Source organism: Bos taurus, chromosome 3, assembly GCF_002263795.3.
Source record: "Bos taurus isolate L1 Dominette 01449 registration number 42190680 breed Hereford chromosome 3, ARS-UCD2.0, whole genome shotgun sequence".
NCBI classification, from domain to species: Eukaryota; Metazoa; Chordata; class Mammalia; order Artiodactyla; family Bovidae; genus Bos; species Bos taurus.
Genome location: NC_037330.1, coordinates 107,118,530 through 107,137,825, shown reverse-complemented (window position 1 = coordinate 107,137,825; position 19,296 = coordinate 107,118,530). Strand labels below are relative to the sequence as shown.

At 41.2% G+C, this 19,296-nt stretch overlaps 1 protein-coding gene across 1 annotated transcript; it reads right to left on the bottom strand.

Annotated features, from left to right (window-relative positions):
• Window positions 1-1,472: 1,472 nt before the first annotated feature.
• RRAGC (Ras related GTP binding C) lies at window positions 1,473-15,906 on the bottom strand. The gene is made up of 7 exons (NM_001076456.1): window positions 15,575-15,906; window positions 13,636-13,839; window positions 12,482-12,681; window positions 9,875-9,989; window positions 8,218-8,360; window positions 6,378-6,526; window positions 1,473-2,396 (listed from the first exon to the last, which is right to left on the bottom strand). Exons 1-7 carry the CDS (start codon window positions 15,809-15,811, stop codon window positions 2,245-2,247), a joined length of 1,200 nt encoding a protein of 399 aa, NP_001069924.1. The 5' UTR covers window positions 15,812-15,906; the 3' UTR covers window positions 1,473-2,244.
• Between the last annotated feature and the right edge of the window lie 3,390 nt (window positions 15,907-19,296).

Below are 19,296 nucleotides of genomic sequence, written 5' to 3'. Positions count from 1 at the left end.
GGCAGCACAGGGCTGCCAGGTCTGGAGCACAGGCGCCCCTTCGGCTCTAACTAGCTCTGTGACTGAGCTGCTACCTGGCTTGCCCCGAACAGCAGAGTACACACCTGTTGCTCTGGCGTAGTTATTAACGACATCCCTTTCACTCTCAACAGTACCCTGGATTTAAAGTTACAATGGTCATGCCATCTATTACCCTAGACAGGGCTCTTTACTCCTCTGGATTTCAGTCTCCATAATTTGAAAATGGTATAGGATTAGATAGTACTTTAAGGGCTTTTTGTTTTAACTTGTTTTTGTGATTTCCATTTTTTTTAAATAGCCCAATCACAAAATTAAAGATCTTTCAACCTCTACCTCCCTCCCTCCTAATATACATATTTTCCCCAACCAGTTGAGATCCAACCTAACTGTATAAGCAGAAGAGACATTTAAGGGTCAATGATGAGTATCTCAGAAACTGGAAGAAATGAAAACTAAACTGCAATCAATACATATTTTGTAAAATGTGTTCTACTTAACTCATTCCTTTACATGCTTCCTGGCTTAGATATCGCACATCAATTATGTGAGGCCCTGGACAGTCCCCACCATGAACCACCACAAAAAGACTACAACCAAAAGGCCCATTTCTACCTGTTTAGATCTCCTAAACAGAAACGGGTGAGAGAGAGATGCCTGGACACAAGGCATGGAATTCCTGCACCAGGACAGAAGTTTAAGTCCTGAAACATACAGGATCTTAACCATATGAGGCAGCAAAAGAAGAAATGTATAATAAAATCAGAGGGGGAAGAGCCAATGTTTCGTTGCCCCAACCCTCCATATCTTATGCAAATAAAAAACTGATTCTGGAGTAAATACATTTATTGATACCCATTTTATATAGTTCAATGAAATAACCTATAAATATAAAAGCATTTTTCTTTTGGATATCACCATGGTCCATGTAAATACTCAACAGTCAGAATCACCTGCAGGAAGCACTCAAGTCACACAGTTGGGTTTACAGACCTGAACACACACTTCATTAACAGTGGCACTTATGTACTCAAGTGGTCCAGTGGCTTCGGATATATGACAACTGGGCGTGTGGAGTAAGAGTAACGTATAAGTTTAAGTCAGTGGAAAGGGTATCAACTTTCAACAAACAACAACCAATTACAAATCAATATCCTGGGTGAAGAAAGGACCACAGTTGACACCGGGTGTCTGGACACTGGAGACGAAGCACGTTCACCGACACGTCGTGGTGCCGTACGCTCTTCAAGCCCCAGGGCAGTCCACCAGTGCCTCCGGGTCATTCAGGGTCAACAACACAGCACTTCTTAAAAGACTCTCACCAGCTGAGAAAAAAGGTATGTGGAGACTGCTATCAAGTTTAAAGAAAAATGAGCTAAATATTTCAATGACATGATGAGTTTTCCTCCTAAGAGGAGGAAGAGATTGTGGGGAAAACAACTTTTTTAATTCCCTTTTTTTTTTTTTTTCAAAACAGTGATCAGAATCATTTATCAAATGTGAGGGAAGGAACCCAGGTATCTGGTATCCAAAACACAGGTGCAAAAATCTTCTTCTGTCTCAAAGTTTGTTCCTCAGCACTTCTGAGGGAACGAACGCAGCAGCCACTGTTGGAGACTTGCTCTCGACTTTATGCAGCATAAAATTTTCTCATTTCTTCAGAAACAAATACAGGAATGTCCTTTCTTGCTGCAGTCAGACCACGTGTCTTCCAAGTTAGCAAGCAAATGCGTTTAGAAGGTCTGAGGTGTGCAAGGTCCAAAACTGAAATCTGAGAGGCAGTGTTAGAACTTAAGCGAGGCAGGATTTTTAGAGACTACTCAAATGAAAATCTAAGTGAAGCATATAAAAATTCAGTTCTTTCTATTATTTTCAACTGGTATTTGATGGAGACATCCCCTGGTAAGGACGGGTTAAGGGCTGTTATCTCCAGGTCCAAGATGTCCCAACTACTTAAAGTAGGGCCCCCAAGAGGAGAAAGACACACACTTCTGTGGTCTCTGGAATTCTTTTTTGCCTTTTTTTTTTTTTTTAAAGAAATAGTAGCTTCAGTTGCACACCACTGGCTGAAGGTGTTTGCATCCAAATGAGAAACTCTACCCCTTGTCTCTAGGGGGACAGGCACCAGGTTCCCACAAGCGGCAACTCCTATGTCCTGTAGCACATGGCACCTGACCCTGGAGTGAAGAATAAGCTGGCACAGAGCCCCGATTGCTGGCGTCCGGGCTAGATGGCATTTCGTGGCGTGCCGTTGTGTGTCAACGCTTTCAGGCTGGGGGCACTGGTCTGGTGACTACAGCTCCTGTGAGAAGTCACACCCACCTCAAAAACCTCATGAATGGCTTTTCGGAAACAATGGAAGTTATAGTCTATTAAACCTGCAGGAGAGAAAAAGGAAGATCAGGCGCCCTGAATGTCAACTATCTGTTAGGAAACATTTGGTGACGGAAAGAAATAATTGGTATGTATTTTAAAACATATATCCAATTGAGAAATTCTCTACAATGGAAGCATGATAAAGCATATGCCCAAGTTGTTAACACTGATTACCTCTGGGCCTGGGAATGAAGAGAGTAAATAAAAAAGCAATTAGGAAGACAAATTTGCTAAGAAAATTTACAATGAACTCTAAAGTGAAAGTAAAATACTTTCGATACATCAAGTTTTTCCTTTTACAAGTCTCTGGGGCAGGCAAAGAAAAGCTGAAGGAAACAGTTGGAACAAGAGTTGTGCAAACTGCTTAGTAGAGCCAAGGGGATGGGAGGGATCAGGAAGGCCCCTAGGGCAGAGCCTCAGGAAGCCAGCTCCCCCACCTCAGAGGGGAAGGAGGGCAACTCTGTCCTTTTCTGCTTATGAACTGGCTTCCAAATCAGATTTTAGTCAAAGGGTTCCTTGCAGGTGCGTATGGACATATGACCAATTCCGGCCACCAAGAAAAGTGCAAGTGTGTAAGACCTGCATGGAGTCTCCTTAAAAGGAAGACCTCCCTGTTCCTCCCCCAATCCTCCTTAGCGCCCAGAATTTGAGGGAGATTGCTGGAGATCCAGAAGTCCTTCCACATCACGAGAAGAACCTGAAACTAGTAGCCAGTACTGAGAACAGCAGAGCTGAAAGAGAAGCACTGGTCCTCGAGGACACCGGGACAGAAAGACAACAAACCAAGAAACAAACCGAAGCGACTACAGATGCGGAAGCAGCCCAAAGGTGGGAGGGTCAAGTGCAAGGCAAAAGCAGCCAAGAAAACTGCAGGGCGCAGACAAGACTCTGAGGATACGGGCAAGATTTAAATAGGCAGGAAAGAGGAGCAAAATCACAAGAAAATAGCAGGGCGTTTGCACTGAGAACACAGCACACAGGTGAAGACAGGAAAGAACCTGGTCTGACTGGAGATGGGAGCAGACAATTCTTGGGAGAAGTACTGGGAATGGCGGCTGAAGAAGCAGGTTAGAGTCAAAATAAGGAGTTCCTTCAGATTCAGAGAAAAATAAAGGTTTTGATAACTTCAACTACATTAAAACTGAGTTCTCCACAAATGGTAAAATTAAACTGACAATCAAGGAAGCCTGAACAATGTGTGGATATGTGATGATGATATGAAATCATTGTTAATTTTTTTTTCTTTTAACATCTATTAATGGTAATACCATTACGCTTTAAAAACAGCACCACTGCTTAGAGATACCTGCTGGAATCTCTATAAGACAAAATGATTTGATGTCAGAGATTTGCTTCAAAATCACCCAGTAGGAGAAAAGGTACAGAGATGAAATAAAAATGGCTATGATTTTGATAGTTGTTCAATCTGGGTGATAGATACGAAGGGCTTCCTTACATTATTTTCTGTCCTCTTTTATGTGTGACACTTTCCACAACAAAGGATTAAAAAAAAAATGAAGATATACAGGAAACAAAACTGACCATGTGTTCATGACTGTGAAAGCAGGGACAGGTACATGGAATCGCTGAGCTGCTCAACTTTTGTGTTTACTTGAAAATTTCCAGGAACCAAAAGTTTTTAAAATTTTTAAAGATTAGAATGGAAAAAGATAAGAAACTCCTAAGAGGCACAAAAAAGATAAAAGCATAGGAACAAATAAATTACTAGAGAAGCCTAAACAGACATGAAAGAGCACCTGCAATGAAAAAGATGCTTGCTCCAACCAGTAATTAGAGAAATATAAACGAGACGCTAATGAGACATCGTTTCACACCTACCAGACTGACAACAACTGAACAATCTGACAACATCAAACATTAGCAAGGACATGAAGTGACAGAAACTCCCACAAAGCTCTGTCTGGGGTGAAAACGATAAAGCCACTTTGGAGAGCAATTCAATAATGCCTAATAAAACTGACATGAACTTGAGCAGGGGACATGACCTTGGGAAAATTTTGGGAGATGGTGAGGGATACGCAGGCCTGGGGGGCTGCAGTCCATGGAGTCACAAAGAGTCGGACTGGGCAACTGACTGAACAACAACAATAAAACTGAACACATATGCCCTCCATAAATTCCACTCCTAAATACTTCCTATTCTAGAGAAATTCTATGTGCAAAGGCAAACTTGTTGATTAATTTCTTGCAAAACTATTTGTAATCTTAAAAATCATCTAAACATACAGTAAAAAGAATATAAACTGTGATATACACACTCCACAGTGACAAAGAATGAACTGAAGCAACATGCTATTAATATGGATAAACCTCAAAACCAATCTTGAATGAAGAGAAACAAGCAAGCTGCAGAAGATGACTTATATTTTGACATGGTTTACACAAAGATATATAACACCCTATATAGTTTAAGGAAAGATAAGGAGTAAAGACTAATTCAGACACAGGAAAAAGAAAACACTACATTCAACAGAGCACAAGAGAGGGTTTCAACTGAGAAATACACAAAAGACAAATATGTATTGGTCATGTTTCAGATCTTAAGCTCAAAGGGGAATATATACATTTTTGTTTTATCAAAAAAACTTTGTATATCTAAAATATTTCATTAATATAAGCATCAGTGAAATATTAACTCATTCAATATTAATTAATATCACAAACCCAGACAGAAGAGAAGGAACTTGTTGCATGAGTAACAGAGCTACTATAGACCCTTGAGTAGTTAAATAACACGATGAAAGGAATATTCTGAAAACTAGTCTGCCTTGAGAATAAAGGACGATACAGACTGAGCCCTCAATATATATGCTGAAAGCAGCACCTTAGGCCTGGATGGGTGAGGACTTGGACTGGAGATACCAACAGTGGAAATGGATAGGACACCCTAGAAAGTTCCACAAGAAAATGTTAAAGAGTTGGTGAAGATTCAATGAAAACCACAGAAAAGAATGGGAAAAGGAGAACAAAGAACACCCTCTGTGAGATGCTGTGCAAGGGCCTCGGAAGCAATTACACCACACGATTACCAGACTGCACACAGCTAAGTGTGGACACCAGGAAAATGGCATAACTAGTAACAGAAGTAGAGTAGCCATGAGTCACGAAACAACGGGGAAAATATTCATCGGTTTTTGACATCATGGAAAGATAAATATTTAAGTAAAGATGCCTTACTAACAGCTTCAAATATGGGATGGAAACAGGCCCAAGTCAGAGCTGGAGAGGTGAATTTTTCCGTCAACTACACAGAGATTAACTGAAGTCATAGATGTGATGTGCTGACCAGAAGAATAAGTGAAGAAGTGAGCCAGAAGCCGCGGCTCTGAAGGGCACTCAGAACTGAGAAAAAGAAAAATTAGAAGAAACAGGTGGTCAGAGAAACAGACACACAAAAGAACCCAAAGAGCTCTGCTTTGGGAAAGCAGAGAGAAGAGGGCGTGAAGGAGGACGGGATGACACGGTCACATGCCTGGGAAGGCTGAAGAGGAAAGGCCACCAAATGTGGCAAGAAGGTGACCCGGTGACGTCTCAAACCACCTCAGGAGACTGGTGCAGGTGGAAGCCAAATGCAGGCAGACAGGTAACAGAAGGATGTGAAATCAGAGGCTGGAATAAAAAATGTGATTTAAAAACAAAAGACCAAAAGAAGGCAGGAGAAAGCATGGACTGTACATGGAGGGAAAGGCACAGAAGTAGTTGAAAACGTCATGCAAGTGAAAGTGTTAGTCCCTCAGTCATGTCCAATTCTTTGTGACCCCACAGACTGTAGTCTGCAAGGCTCCTCTGTCCATGGAATTCTCCAGGCAAGAATACTAGAGTGGGTTGCCACGCCCTTCTCCAGGGGATCAAACCAACTGGTAAATCCTCTAACACTGCAACAATGTTTTCTCTTGTTTTCCAGAACCTAAGAAATTATGACAAAGACCTTTATATAAAGACAGTTTTTAAAATGTCATTACCTTTTCTTTCAAAACTTTCTTCCCTAAGGATGCAAACCAGTGCCAAAAATTTAGTCACCTCCTTTAAATACAGGACAGTTGTGTTATTCAGCTTGATGATGGCCATGGACTCTTTGTCATAAGCACTTCCACTTCCATCTTCCTTTAGCCTGTTTTAAAACAAAGTATTGTTCATTATAGGTTTCCCAACTCGGCATTTTGTCACATTTGCACGACAAGTCTTTCTACCCAGTTTCCTAAATGTCTTTTGAGAAAAAAGGCTGGCTCGACCACAGTGGAACAGAAGCTGTGTTTAGCTGTGGGTGCCCAGCCCCTGCTGCATAATCATTCCATGTGCTCACACCACCTTGTTGACCTAGGACGCATGGAAGACAGCAGACTTCTAATTTTTACTTCACACTAATCAGTGCTGACACCCTCCGCAAATAAAGAAGGACCTGAAATATGAAAACTGTGAGTAGTGAAAAAGGAGTAAGTACAAAAACTAAAGTAAATACGGTCTATCAAAGATACTGTGGAATCCTGATGCCTGCAAAGTGAGCCTTACAGGGTCTGAAAGCTATTTCATTTATCAGATTAGATTGTCAGAATTACATGGAGTCCCCCTTCAAAAAACACAAATCAAGAGCCAAGTAAGCAACAAACTGAACTTCAATAAAGCATACCAAGTTTCACACACAGGTTAATAATAATGAAGTAATGGCTGTTTCTTTTCTTTTTTATAATATACTTTATCATGTGTAATGTAGTTTACAATGTGTCTTATACTGAAAATAAAATTTACAACTAAATTTGATTCTTTAATTATAAAAAATACACTCTATTCATCTCTTTTTAAAACTAGGAACAGGAACATGAAACTTTTCTGCATGACCTACAGACAAAATTACTTCTTCTCTGGGGAAAGAATAAAAACAAAGGCAAGCATGTAGTCACAAAACTGACAGGAATAGAAAACAAGAATAGACAGGTAAAGAAGAGCTAAGACAAATGCATTCCCTACCCCGAGGCAGCTAGAGAAAGACACTGACAAGTGAGGCAGAAAGACCAAGGTGCCAGGTAGGGACAGAGAGATGAAAGAGGGATTTAGACTAGGTGGAACACAGAGGAACAACAGATCAAGGACAGAGGCATCAAAAAGCAAAGGTAATGTCAGAGCATCAGGACAGTGCTTGGGAGGGCTGACATTAATATACAAGATGAACCATCACTATTAGAGGCGCAGAGGTCACTGGCTTTTGAAATAATTATTAGTAAATCCACCAAGGTTTTCACTTGTCTTCTGAACTATTCTACAAAACCATTTCTTTACAAATTTCTGTATAAAGTGTGGTGAATTTAAATAAAAGAAGAGTTTATATTTTAGAGACTTCTTAGAAACTGAGACGTGTAGGTCAAACATTCCTTGTTTCTGTGCTCTCTGAAAGATTAAGGACTCCTCAGTTCCACAGAGCCTAAATCAAATTAGGAACCAGTACATACTCTTGTTATTCAGTGTTTTCAATAAATTAGTCTAGTTTATTGATCTAACAGTAGTGAGAAGTCGCAGTAGTGAGAAGACACAGTATAAACCCCCCAAATTAAAGCAGGTGAAACTTTCACTGATAATTAAGTCTGGCACTAGTCACACCTTTTCAACTGCTCTTGTCCATCCACTCGGAAAGAGTAAGACCCAGCAGTCCACTCACAGAGAAATTATGCTCCAAACTGAAGCACTATGGTCAGTTCTACTTCATACAGTACTTGCTAGATGCCTCAGAAATTAATCCCCCTAACAAGTCAAACTGGTGGTTTTCCACTTGTCTGAGATCTTACAAAAATATATACAAACACAACTTACCCATATATACAAGACACATCAATTACAACATCAATCATGTCACAGCAAAGTTCATATGACTGCATATCCACAGGAGAACTGTCTGTTGCAATGTAGATTTTGCTGACAACATCGAAGAGAAAAGCTTTTTCAATACCTGAATTCTTGAAAAAAACAAAGTCAAGTGTTCATTTTTTAAAGAATCACAATTTGTAAACTTATCAAAGATCCTGAATCATTAACATCGAAGAACATTTTTAACAATACAACCCAATACCAAGAGTAAACAGTACTTTGTTTAGGAGACACTTTTCTTATCCAAAGAAGAAAAGTCAAAATGTTTCTCTGCTCTTGATTTACTGACATAATAGCACACTCAAATTTGTTCTTCTTTCGTCCTCTTTACTTAAATGAATTATTTTCTAAGATACCACCATAAAACAAACAAACAAAATCCTCCTAAAATCAAGCCATGCTACATTTCTGATAATCCTTTTCTTGACAATAATCAATCTCTGATTCAAATGATCCTGCTACCAGAAAGGTTTGATGTGGCACTCAGCAAACAATGTTTCACATCAACATCCAGCATAGTGCAAAAGCCTAAAGAACTGGGGATCACTACACACTGAGTCCTTCAAAGCAGTGTTTGGAAAACACAGTCGCTGAATGCTAAACTGATGGGAAGAATATCCTTTTTAATTAAGCTGAATCCTCAAAAAAAGAAATGTGAAATATGACACTGAGATTACAGTTAACAAGGATCAATTTTTCAATGTGACCTTCAATAAAGCAGAGATTAAACTGAGTCTAATTCCCAACACCCAGTATATCCCACTTTCTACTCTTCCTTCAGGAAAAGAGATCACAAAGATATTTTTAATTAAGAAAAGCATAAGAAAATTTTTCATCAGAGCCTTTTAAGACAAAAAAAGTATTAAGGAAAATTTCAGAAAATAACTCAAACCATGTTTTAAATGTTTCTATTATTTATTAAATTAAAAGACGCTTACTCCTTGGAAGGAAAGTTATAACCAACCTAGATAGCATATTGAAAAGCAGAGACATTACTTTGCCAACAAAGGTTCGTCTAGTCAAGGCTATGGTTTTTCCTGTGGTCATGTATGGATGTGAGAGTTGGACTGTGAAGAAGGCTGAGCACCGAAGAATTGATGCTTTTGAAGTGTGGTGTTGGAGAAGACTCTTGAGAGTCCCTTGGACTGCAAGGAGATCCAACCAGTCCATTCTGAAGGAGATCAGCCCTGGGATTTCTTTGGAAGGAATGATGCTAAAGTTGAAACTCCAGTACTTTGGCTACCTCATGCGAAGAGTTGACTCATTGGAAAAGACTCTGATGCTGGGAGGGATTGGGGGCAGGAGGAGAAGGGGATGACAGAGGATGAGATGGCTGGATGGCATCACTGATTCGATGGACGTGAGTCTGAGTGAACTCCGGGAGTTGGTGATGGACAGGGAGGCCTGGCGTGCTGCAATTCATGGGGTTCCAAAGAGTCAGACACGACTGAGCGACTGATCTGATCTGATTATTTATTTAATATTTAACTGTGTTGTCTTTAAATTTGACTCAGATTAATTCAAGGCATTTTTTGGAGAATTTGATAATACAAATATATTCAACAAAAACCAGAAACAACACTGAATTAAATAGCACACTTACTGATATAAAGATATTTAATAGGTTTTCCAAGGTCGGTAGCTGTGGGATAAGTTTCTGCACCACCTTACTAAAGGCTTCAAATATTGAATGGTCATAGATACTAGTCAAATAAAAGCTGAAAGACACAACACAGTTTGATTAATTTGAAAAATATCTTAAAAGTCCAACAACAATTATCACAATACATAAAATTTTAAGTTTCTTCACATTTCATTTCAGTAAGTTCAAATAAAGCCTATTTTGTGCACCATCTCCCTCACTCAAGATGACAAAAGCAATTTCCCCACCTGGCTTATAGCTCTCCATCCCTTTAATACATTTACACAGAGGGCAACTGAGGTAGTACTAGGAAAACATTTTCAGATGCGGAAACCTGAACATTCACCTAAGTCCGTGCAATCTGATCCAAAAAGCTTGGTTTCTTAAGCCCACAACTGACAAAAAAACCAAGAGAAAGCTCAGAGTAGATAGGTGACATTTATTGACATTTATTAAATAAGAATACAATACAGGTTTCTAATAAAATGTTACCTCCTCAGAAAGTTCCTTTCTGATCCCACCTAAAATGGTAGTCCTGTGCCCTTTGCTTTCAACCTCTTCCCCCTTTGTTTTTCTGCATAGCACTGATGAGTACTTAAAATTACACTATACGTTTATTTATGTGCCTTTGAGCTGTCTCATTCATCAGAATGTAAGCTCCATGAGAATAAAGGCTGTCAGCCTTGCTCACAGCTGCGTGCCCACTGCCCTGTAGAGTATCCGTGAATATTTGTTGAGTAAACAAATGAATAAAACTGGCACTTAGAATTTATGTAAATAACATGCTAAGGAAGATGAGAGCAGGAGCTCGAGAGAGAAGGGACAGCTATCTGGAGGCCTAAAAGGATACACAAAGAAGTAAATTTGTAGATTTAACAAAACACATACTTGAGAGAGAGGCTTTTAACAATTTAAACAGTGTGGTCAACTGTACCTGCTTTTTCACTCATGAAGTATACTCTTAGTTACACAGCTCTATCCATTACGTAATTACAAACACAGATAACAAAGTCAGAGACACAGAACTGTTTATATCACACTTTTTATCAAAATTCAAAGATACTTTCAAAGACTGCACCTAAGAACCTAACTTAGATGGGGCTCTAATCTAGATGTTAGAACAATGGAAGAGGTAAGACCAAGATTATCCCCCCACAGGCACGAAGGTAAAGGAATATTTTAGGTTAGCAATGTAAGAAGGTCCTGCAGGAACTGTGAGGTTTGGAGATGTATGGCGACAGGAAGAACCTCCCAAGGCACAGGGCATTCTAGGAAGCTGAGTTTCTGGAAACTGGAAATTAAAAGAACCTCATCCATAGGTCTGTTAGTAATTAATAAAAGTTTAATGCTGTTAACAAGGCCCAGGGCCCCACAGAGAACTGGAGAAAGGGATAGTGTGTACCACTGAGGTGGGTGCTCTGGAAAGGGACAGACATGGTGCTAAGAGGATCAGAAGTGTTCTTACGGGTCCTGGAGAACACAGGACAATCATGGCTTAAAACCCATCATTCATTGCAGAAAAATAAGACTGAGGAATTTTATTGGAAGATACTTTCACTTTCTCCTACAAATACTGCTGAATTTTTTTAAAAGCATGAATTACTTGTACATATTTTAATCCAGGCTAAAGGTCAATGGGACTTGTCTATGTGGTTTCTTAGGAGAATAACAGAAAGATCTTATAGCCGGAGGCCCTAGGGAATATTAGGGTAAGGATGGGGGTTGGCTTGAGCCTAGAGGGAAGTCATTATAACAGACCAAGGATAAGGAAATAGCTACGGTTGTCTCTCTGCTGCTTCCCCTTTAAGTTGTTTGTACCATCAAAAGAACATTTTCTTGGGTACTTTTTATTACTCATTTCTACCTAAACCATAAAAAAGGATGCAGAAAATAATTCTCACATATTTTTAAAATACAAGCATACAAACCACTGAGTTTATCTAGTAGGTGTTCTTTAATATTAATTTTGCAATGAGAATTATGAATCAGCAGTTCTTTAACTTGATAGCAACCCTAAGCAGATTTAATGGATACAATCACTTCACCCAATTTTTAGAGGTTTATAAAAGCATAAAGTGTTTTAAAAAACATAAACAAGAAACATTAGAATCCAAACTTAAAATGTGCCCTCTTTAAAAGGCTCTTCCTATTGAGAGAGATACTGTGAAAGATCAAGCTACAGAGTTCTACAACAAATGTGAGATTCCTCAAACTGAGGCAAGGAGAGGGGGGGAAAAAAAAAAAAAAAACCAAGACGGGGGAATCCCAAAGCAGATTTAATGCCATGAGGAAACAGCCTGACTCCAGTCTCTTGAGATGAATTTGTAAACACACCTACAGAAACAGACCTCGCCTGACTTCAACCTCTGGGAAAATGCAAAAAAGCAGGGGAAGTAACTTCTCAGTAACATTAGGCTCCCAAAACTGTTTGAATTCAACAGAAATCAAAAACATTACACATTTGGGAAGGGTATACCAGTAACAGAGAGCTACGTGTTTGTAATGACAGAGATGGGAATACATTTACACACTTTTCAGGGCTCCCATATCAAACACACAGGTTGTTACCTAAGGTGGAGTTTTTCTAGCCCAGCATCTGCAAGGTCATCATTGGCCCTTTGATGAATGTCCCTCTGTGTTTCTATTTTGTGATCATCAGACAGACCATCAACTTTGTGAATAAAAACCTCAAAATTCATGTCTGGGTTAACTTTGTAGGCTTTAGAAACAGTAATGTGAAGTCTTGTTAAAGCCTCCATGTAGTCATCCTGTAAGTCAGAACAAAATATTTTTTAAAAAGAAATCTTATGTTAGGAAAGCCTCAAACCACCTCTTTCCCCAACCACAGAATATATATTACCCTAATCATTCATAAGTATTCAAACAACTACATTAACTTATACCACTAAATAGATCTTCAATCTCTCTTGTTAAGAATTCAACTACCAAGTTAATGCTTGTAATTTTTAATACTGATAAGAAAAGGAAATGGAAAATGGACACTTATTCCCAATAAAAAAATTTTTAAGTAATCCCAGCTCTGCCATTTATTAGATGTGTGACTTTAAGCAGGTTGCTTAAATTCTGTGATCTCAGTTTACTCAGCCATAGAATTGTAATTACAATACCTACCGTACAGCACTGTGACGAAGAAATCAAATTAGGTCATATGTATGAACGCACTCATAACAGAGTCTGTACCTCAGAACTCATTCCTAGCTAATGCTTAAGCTTAGAAAAAAAATTAAGATTCTTAAGGATAAAGACATGTCCCATTTATCTGAGTGTCTGCCACATGCTAAGCCCTCAATAAGTGCTAGCTGAGCTAAATTGAATTTGGACAACTAAAGAAACTATTCATTTAATATTTACTGACTCAGTTCTCACATTCCTCATTACAGGCACACTGATAAGACTTTTTCAGTGGGTGACATTACAACAGTTAATAAAAATACAGCAGTATCTACTATTAACAAAAATGGAACACTGCTCATTAACTAGAACTCAGAGATATAAACCCTATCTCCTAGTCATGTCATATTCTGTCCTTGCACAAAGGCATGCCTGCTCCTAAAGCACCTCTGCAGGTACATCTCTCAGTTAGGAAATCTAGTGGCAAAGAAACAAGCTGCAAGAAGCACATGACAAGATAAACAACTTTTCTTTGTTCCTACATGTTTCGCCTTCAGAGAAGAAAAGTAAACATCATCATTTCCAACTACCTGTGCATCAATGACATATATCAATGCTCCTGTTCCCCTGAAGATCATCTCGTAGTCAAAAGTTGGGTCAAAAAAGTCCATTTGCCCAGGAAAATCCCATATTTGGAAATTCACAAAGGAGCTATTAGAAATGTCATCTTTGTAAATCTTGTTGGTACTTTCCAAAAAGAGAGTCTCATTGGGTGACATTTTATGAAACACCACCTGTTAAAATAAAAAAAGACAATTTAATGACTATTCCACTTTTTATTTAAAATAAGTACAAAAACTCCACCTGGAATTAACATAAAGAATGTGACCCTACAGCAAAAATTTTAAAAGAGATGAAAAGTGAATGGTGTATCCATTGGTACTCACTCTCCTCTAACTTGTAACACAACAGAAAACACCAAATTACTAAAACCAAATCACCCAGAAAAGCTAAAACTTTTCTATTTTCTCTGTCTGTATACAATACTAGCAGTAGCAATGTCTCTCCTCAGTTTTTTTTCCTCCCCATTGTATAAATTCAGCCAAAATCTGCTCTAAGATTATGAAAATTTATAGCTAAAGTTTAAAAAGTTTTGTTCATTGAAAATTTATCAGAATGCCCACATCAGGTTCTAACGAATAATCAGAAAAGAAACTGACTGGACCCTGTCCTTCATGGGTTTGCAGTCTTGTGGAAGAAATAAAACAAAAGCAAATTATACCAAATAGGAAAAGGCATATTGGTAGAGAAGGAATATTTGTGAGGAGGGGAAGAATGGGACTTGACAACGAAAAGACAGTTCCCATGGAAAAAAAAAAAGGTAAACGCAATTGTTAAGAATCACAATTATCACAATCCACACAATTCCAACACACAAGGAATTTCCCTCTCTCTACTCGCTGGATGAGAAAAATGGATAGTTATTCCTGAGGTTTAGACGGTGAGTAACACTATAACGAATCAAAACCAGTTTGCTAAAAACCTGCCATCAGTGTACTCCGATTTTGCTGTAACGGTGAAAAGATAATAAAACACAGTAATCCCGTAATTTTGGAAGGCTACTTTTTAAAATCATCATGTCTACAGAATATCACGCAGAGATTTATTTTGGAGAGATCTTTGCCACAGAATGAAAAGAGCAAAAAGCCAGGTATCTGGCATTTTATCACCAGCTCACCTTGTGTTGAAGAGGAATGGCTGATGGAGGTCGTCAACCCTGCCTCTATTCTCCCTTACTAAAAAAGCGAATAGCCCTCCATCCTCTCCTGCCATTTCCCAAGTGAAAGCACACGTACAAAGGTCTGTAAATATTCTCCAGGTCTCAAGACTTTTGTAGCCACACACACACAGAAGGGAAATCACTACTAATTATACTCACCGGACTACAAGTACTAAAACTGGTGGAAGAACAGCCCCCATTCCCACTAAGGAATGTCACAGTGAAGTCTCCTTCGTACTAGTAACAAGAGCAGGCATTACAAAGGCCAAGGAGTTAGTCACAACTCTTTCTGACGCTGCTCCCTGGGGCTCACCTGGGAAGCCCTGCAAACTCAGGTCACCTGAAGTAAGAGGCACACACACAACCGCGGTCGGGGAGGGAGTGTGGGAAAGTTCTCCGAGTTAGAACCGGGGAGCAAGTCTCAGTTTCGTGAATGGCACGGGGGCTGGGTCCCAGGAAGTGAGGTCCCAGGAGGTGAGGCCACGGGCACCTGCCTCGCTCCGGCCACTCGGGGAGCGCGGGGATCCACTCGGCCTCGGCTGACCTGGGCGTGGACTCCGAGATCGGGGTCCCGGCGCGGACCGCGCCCGGGCTCTGCTTCCCAGAGGAGAAGAGAAAGCGCGCTGGGACAATCCAGCCGGCCACCTCGGCCGCCGCCCTCCTCAGGGCCTCCCCTCCCGGCTGGCCCCCGGCGCCCCCGGGAAGGGGAGGGAGGGGGAGGGGCAGAGGGCCCGAACGGCCCCACTCACCTTCTGGATGGAGGACTTGCCGCTGCGCCGGAGGCCCATGAGCAGAATCCTCGGCTTGGAGCTGTCAGCGCCCCCCGGGCCACAGCCTCCTCCGGCCCCCGCCCCAACCCCGCCGCCCGCGGCTGCCGCCTCCTCTTCCTCCTCCTCCACGCCGTAGCCGAAATCCTTTGGGAACGAATCCGCCGCGCCGTAACTGCCGGCGAGGGGCGTCTCCTCCACCCCGTACTGCAGGGACATGGTGCTGGAGCCGCCGCCGCCCGCGCCCTGACAGGCCAGGCCAGGCCAAGCCAGGCCGCCGCCTCCCCAGTCCGCCGCCGCCGCCGCCGCCCCCGGCAGCCGCCGCCGCTGTGAGGCCCGCCCCCCGGCGCCCGGCTCTCATAGGCTCCCCGCCCGAGCCCAGCCCCTCATTGGTCGCCTGAGCTGCCACTCGGGAGCAGCAAGGTAGGTGGTGCCCGTCACGTGCCCGGAATCACCTGACTCGGAGCCGTGGAGGGGGGAGGAGGAGTCACGAGGAGGGTGGCCAGGCCGAGCCCTCTGCCCTCCGCCCCAGCCCGCACTTCGGTCCGACTCAGCCACGCGCCTTGCTGCTCACCGTTCTCCTGCCTTCCTCGGGACTCCAGAGGCCAACGCAATGAGTGACGCTCTCTGGGCACTTGGGAGAATTGATTGTCCTCCTCCTACTATTGTGCTTGCCCAACCAATACTTACTGATGCCCGCGAAGTCCTGGGGCACAAGGGGCACAAAACTGGAACTACCTTGGATCCTGCCTGCCCTCAAGTTGCCCCAAGGTTAATGGAAATCGGACCTCTGAGTAAGTAGCTTCTGTATGAGATAGGAAGTGGGAAGGTCAGAGGTGCAGATAAAAATGCTCGGCAAGGGTGGGTGAAAGCATCTCTAAGGAGCTGGCGTCTGAACAGGTCTGGAAGGATGGCATTGGTTGGGATGTTCAAAGGTAGAGAGGAGAAGCTAGCCAGAGTGAGGGCAAAACCTCAAACAAGGCAGAGTCATCGGTGAGATAGTTTGTTCTAGCAGGTAGCTGGACCCTGATGGGAAAGCAAATGCCAGCAAGCTAGAATGTTTTACCCTCTTTCTTCAGCAAATCACTGACAATGAATACTGCTACTGTTTCACACTTACCAGGATCTGACTCCTCTTTCCTCCCCACCCAGTATCTATTTCTTTAGTAATTCCATCACCCCGTGGAACATTGCATCTTGTGCGATCTCCTTCAGATCAGAGACCAAAGGAATTAATAATGAAAGCTGACCAGAACAAATGCTTGTCACCAAAATATGGGAAAACTAGAGGAATTTTACTCTTCACAGGGAGGCTTTAGAATTGGAAATTTAACCAAAAAAGGTCCTTCTCTTAACGGGGACATGGGTGGTGGTACTGATCTTTCAAGGAAACTTTCTTGATTATGAAGGGAAAGCAGGTATGCAAATCTAGAAGTTGGTTTTGTCTGAATCTTGAAGTTAAAGCTAGGACATCCTTAGAGGTCATCTAGTGCAACCTCTCACCTAAAAAGAATCCACTGTATAGCGTTTCTGACGCTGCATGAAAGACTTGCAGCATACATTTCAGTAGAGCCCAGGGAAGAGAGCTCACTATCTCAATAGGCAAACAATTCCACTGTAGTAAAATTTGGCATAGAAGTCTCTTATTCAGGCCAAAAATCACACTCCTTGGAGCTTATACACCACAGTCTATTAGCAGTGGTCATCTTTTTTATGACAGCACCTCAGATATTGGATTACAGTCTTCATTACCCAGTCTTCTGTTCCACATTAAACATACTTTAGCCAGGCCTTCTACTGTAATGTCCAATAGCACTTCGTGTGATCACAGAAATGTTCCACATCTATACTGCTCAACATAGTAGCCAGTGTGGATTGAGCACTTAAATTGCTGCTAGTGTGACTCAGGAACTGAATTTTTAATTTTACTTGCCAGATGTGGCTAGCGGCCACCATGTTGGACAATACAGCTTTGTGGTTTCAAATGTACTCTCCACATTTATATGCAATTGAGCTTGTCAACATCCATCAAATGTCTGACACCTACAGTAAGGACCAGTAGAGCCTTCAGGGTGATTGTTTAGCACCTGGACAGTATTTCTGTTAATGCTTTCCAGAATGGAATTTTTAAAAAAATGTACAGACTGTAAGTGGTTCACACTAACAGTCACTGGAACCAGTACTTTGTCAGCAATCCCTAAGTGCCTAAACTTGTGCAGCTGCATTTTTAACCTCAATGTAAGACTTGATATTTCAGCTTTTTCATTTAGGCCGTGAAGTTTAGGCACTCCCAAGTTGTGAATCATTTTCAAGCTCATCTCAATATAGTCTACCAACCAGCCTCTCCAACTCTGTGGCAATTAGAGAATTAGCACTACTACCATCTGACCCATATGTAGTCCTTTACAATTTGCAAGGTACTTTTTACATCCATTATATTTAATTTAATCCTTAGAACACCTTGTGAGATAGGCAAGATATGAAATCTACATTTTACAGATAAGGCAGCTGGAACAGCAGGAACTGAACAGATCGGATCCTTTTTTTACTCCATTGAGCATCATGTACACTGTCTTCATCCAGATCCTTGATAGAAATGTTGAAGAGGACCTGCAGAGGCCAGGCTCACCCTGAATTCTTACATAGCACTGACTGATACAGCAGTGTAAGCATGTCAGTTCCCCCCAAGAGTCTGATTATCCAACTCACAGGTTGCCATTTTTCAAAAGGATGGTACAGGAGACAATCATCTGATTTACATAAATATTAATACCAGTCTCATTAGGGAAAAAAGCAAATAAGGGTTGGCTGCCAGAAAAAATTTCTACTTGCCTGTCCACAAAGGGACTATGACACCAACTGCTTAAAGAAGCCATGTCTCCCTCTCTTCCAAAACCCCCCAGGAGGCCATGTTTTATTATTATCGTTCTTAGCACATCCTATCCCACATTGTGATTATATACATGTCTTATAGTTAACTTCAAGTCATTCATCTTTATAATACTCAGCCCACTGCTGTCCCTGTAGGAGGCACTCAAACTGGTAAAAGATAAACCAATTCAAGTAAATGTTCTTCCAGCCATATCTGATTCCCCTACAAAAACAAACCTGTGACTGGAAGAGACAGACCACTGCCACATTCCTGCCACTGTGACTGATTAAGATGCCCTTATAATTGGCTTGGTCACAGCTTCCAGCAGGTGCTGAGGCTTCTGCTAGTTAAAAACCAGCTTTCATTGTATGGTTTTCTCTGTGTGTTTTGACCAAAAAATAAGGACATTTCTGTAACACTGGGGACAAAGTACATGAGATAGGGCTACTTCTTAATAATGCTAATCAATCAATAAGGAAAAGAAGTGAAGAGTAACACAAAAACATCTGACTGTAGGTCTTCCAAGAAAGGAAAAAGGACTAACAAACAAGAATATAGTGCTTTACCATTTACAAATCTTTCATATACATTCCATTTGACCCTCACAACAACCCTGTGAGGTAGGCAGCACAGATATTATTTTCATTTGACAGATGAGGAAAGTGAATCTTGGAGCAATTTACTAATGTGCCCAAGGTTCTACAATTGGTAAATAATTGGTATTCATATCAGTCTTTGGCCTAAAGATTCAGCACCCCACCTCCCCTCACACTTGCCTACCTACTTCACAGGGATAATGAAGATAAAATGAATTCAAAGCTAGAAAAATACT

Bases quoted from the DNA above. Each gene is read 5' to 3' on its own strand.
- RRAGC (NM_001076456.1), bottom strand. From the start codon at position 15,811: ATGTCCCTGCAGTACGGGGTGGAGGAGACGCCCCTCGCCGGCAGTTAC. The intron at 9,990-12,481 runs GTAACAACCTGT...TGTGTCTTTCAG, and splicing joins CTAGAAAAACTCCACCTTAG to CTTTTATTTGACTAGTATCT. The intron at 6,527-8,217 runs GTAAGTTGTGTT...GTTTTAAAACAG, and splicing joins GATGTGTCTTGTATATATGG to GCTAAAGGAAGATGGAAGTG.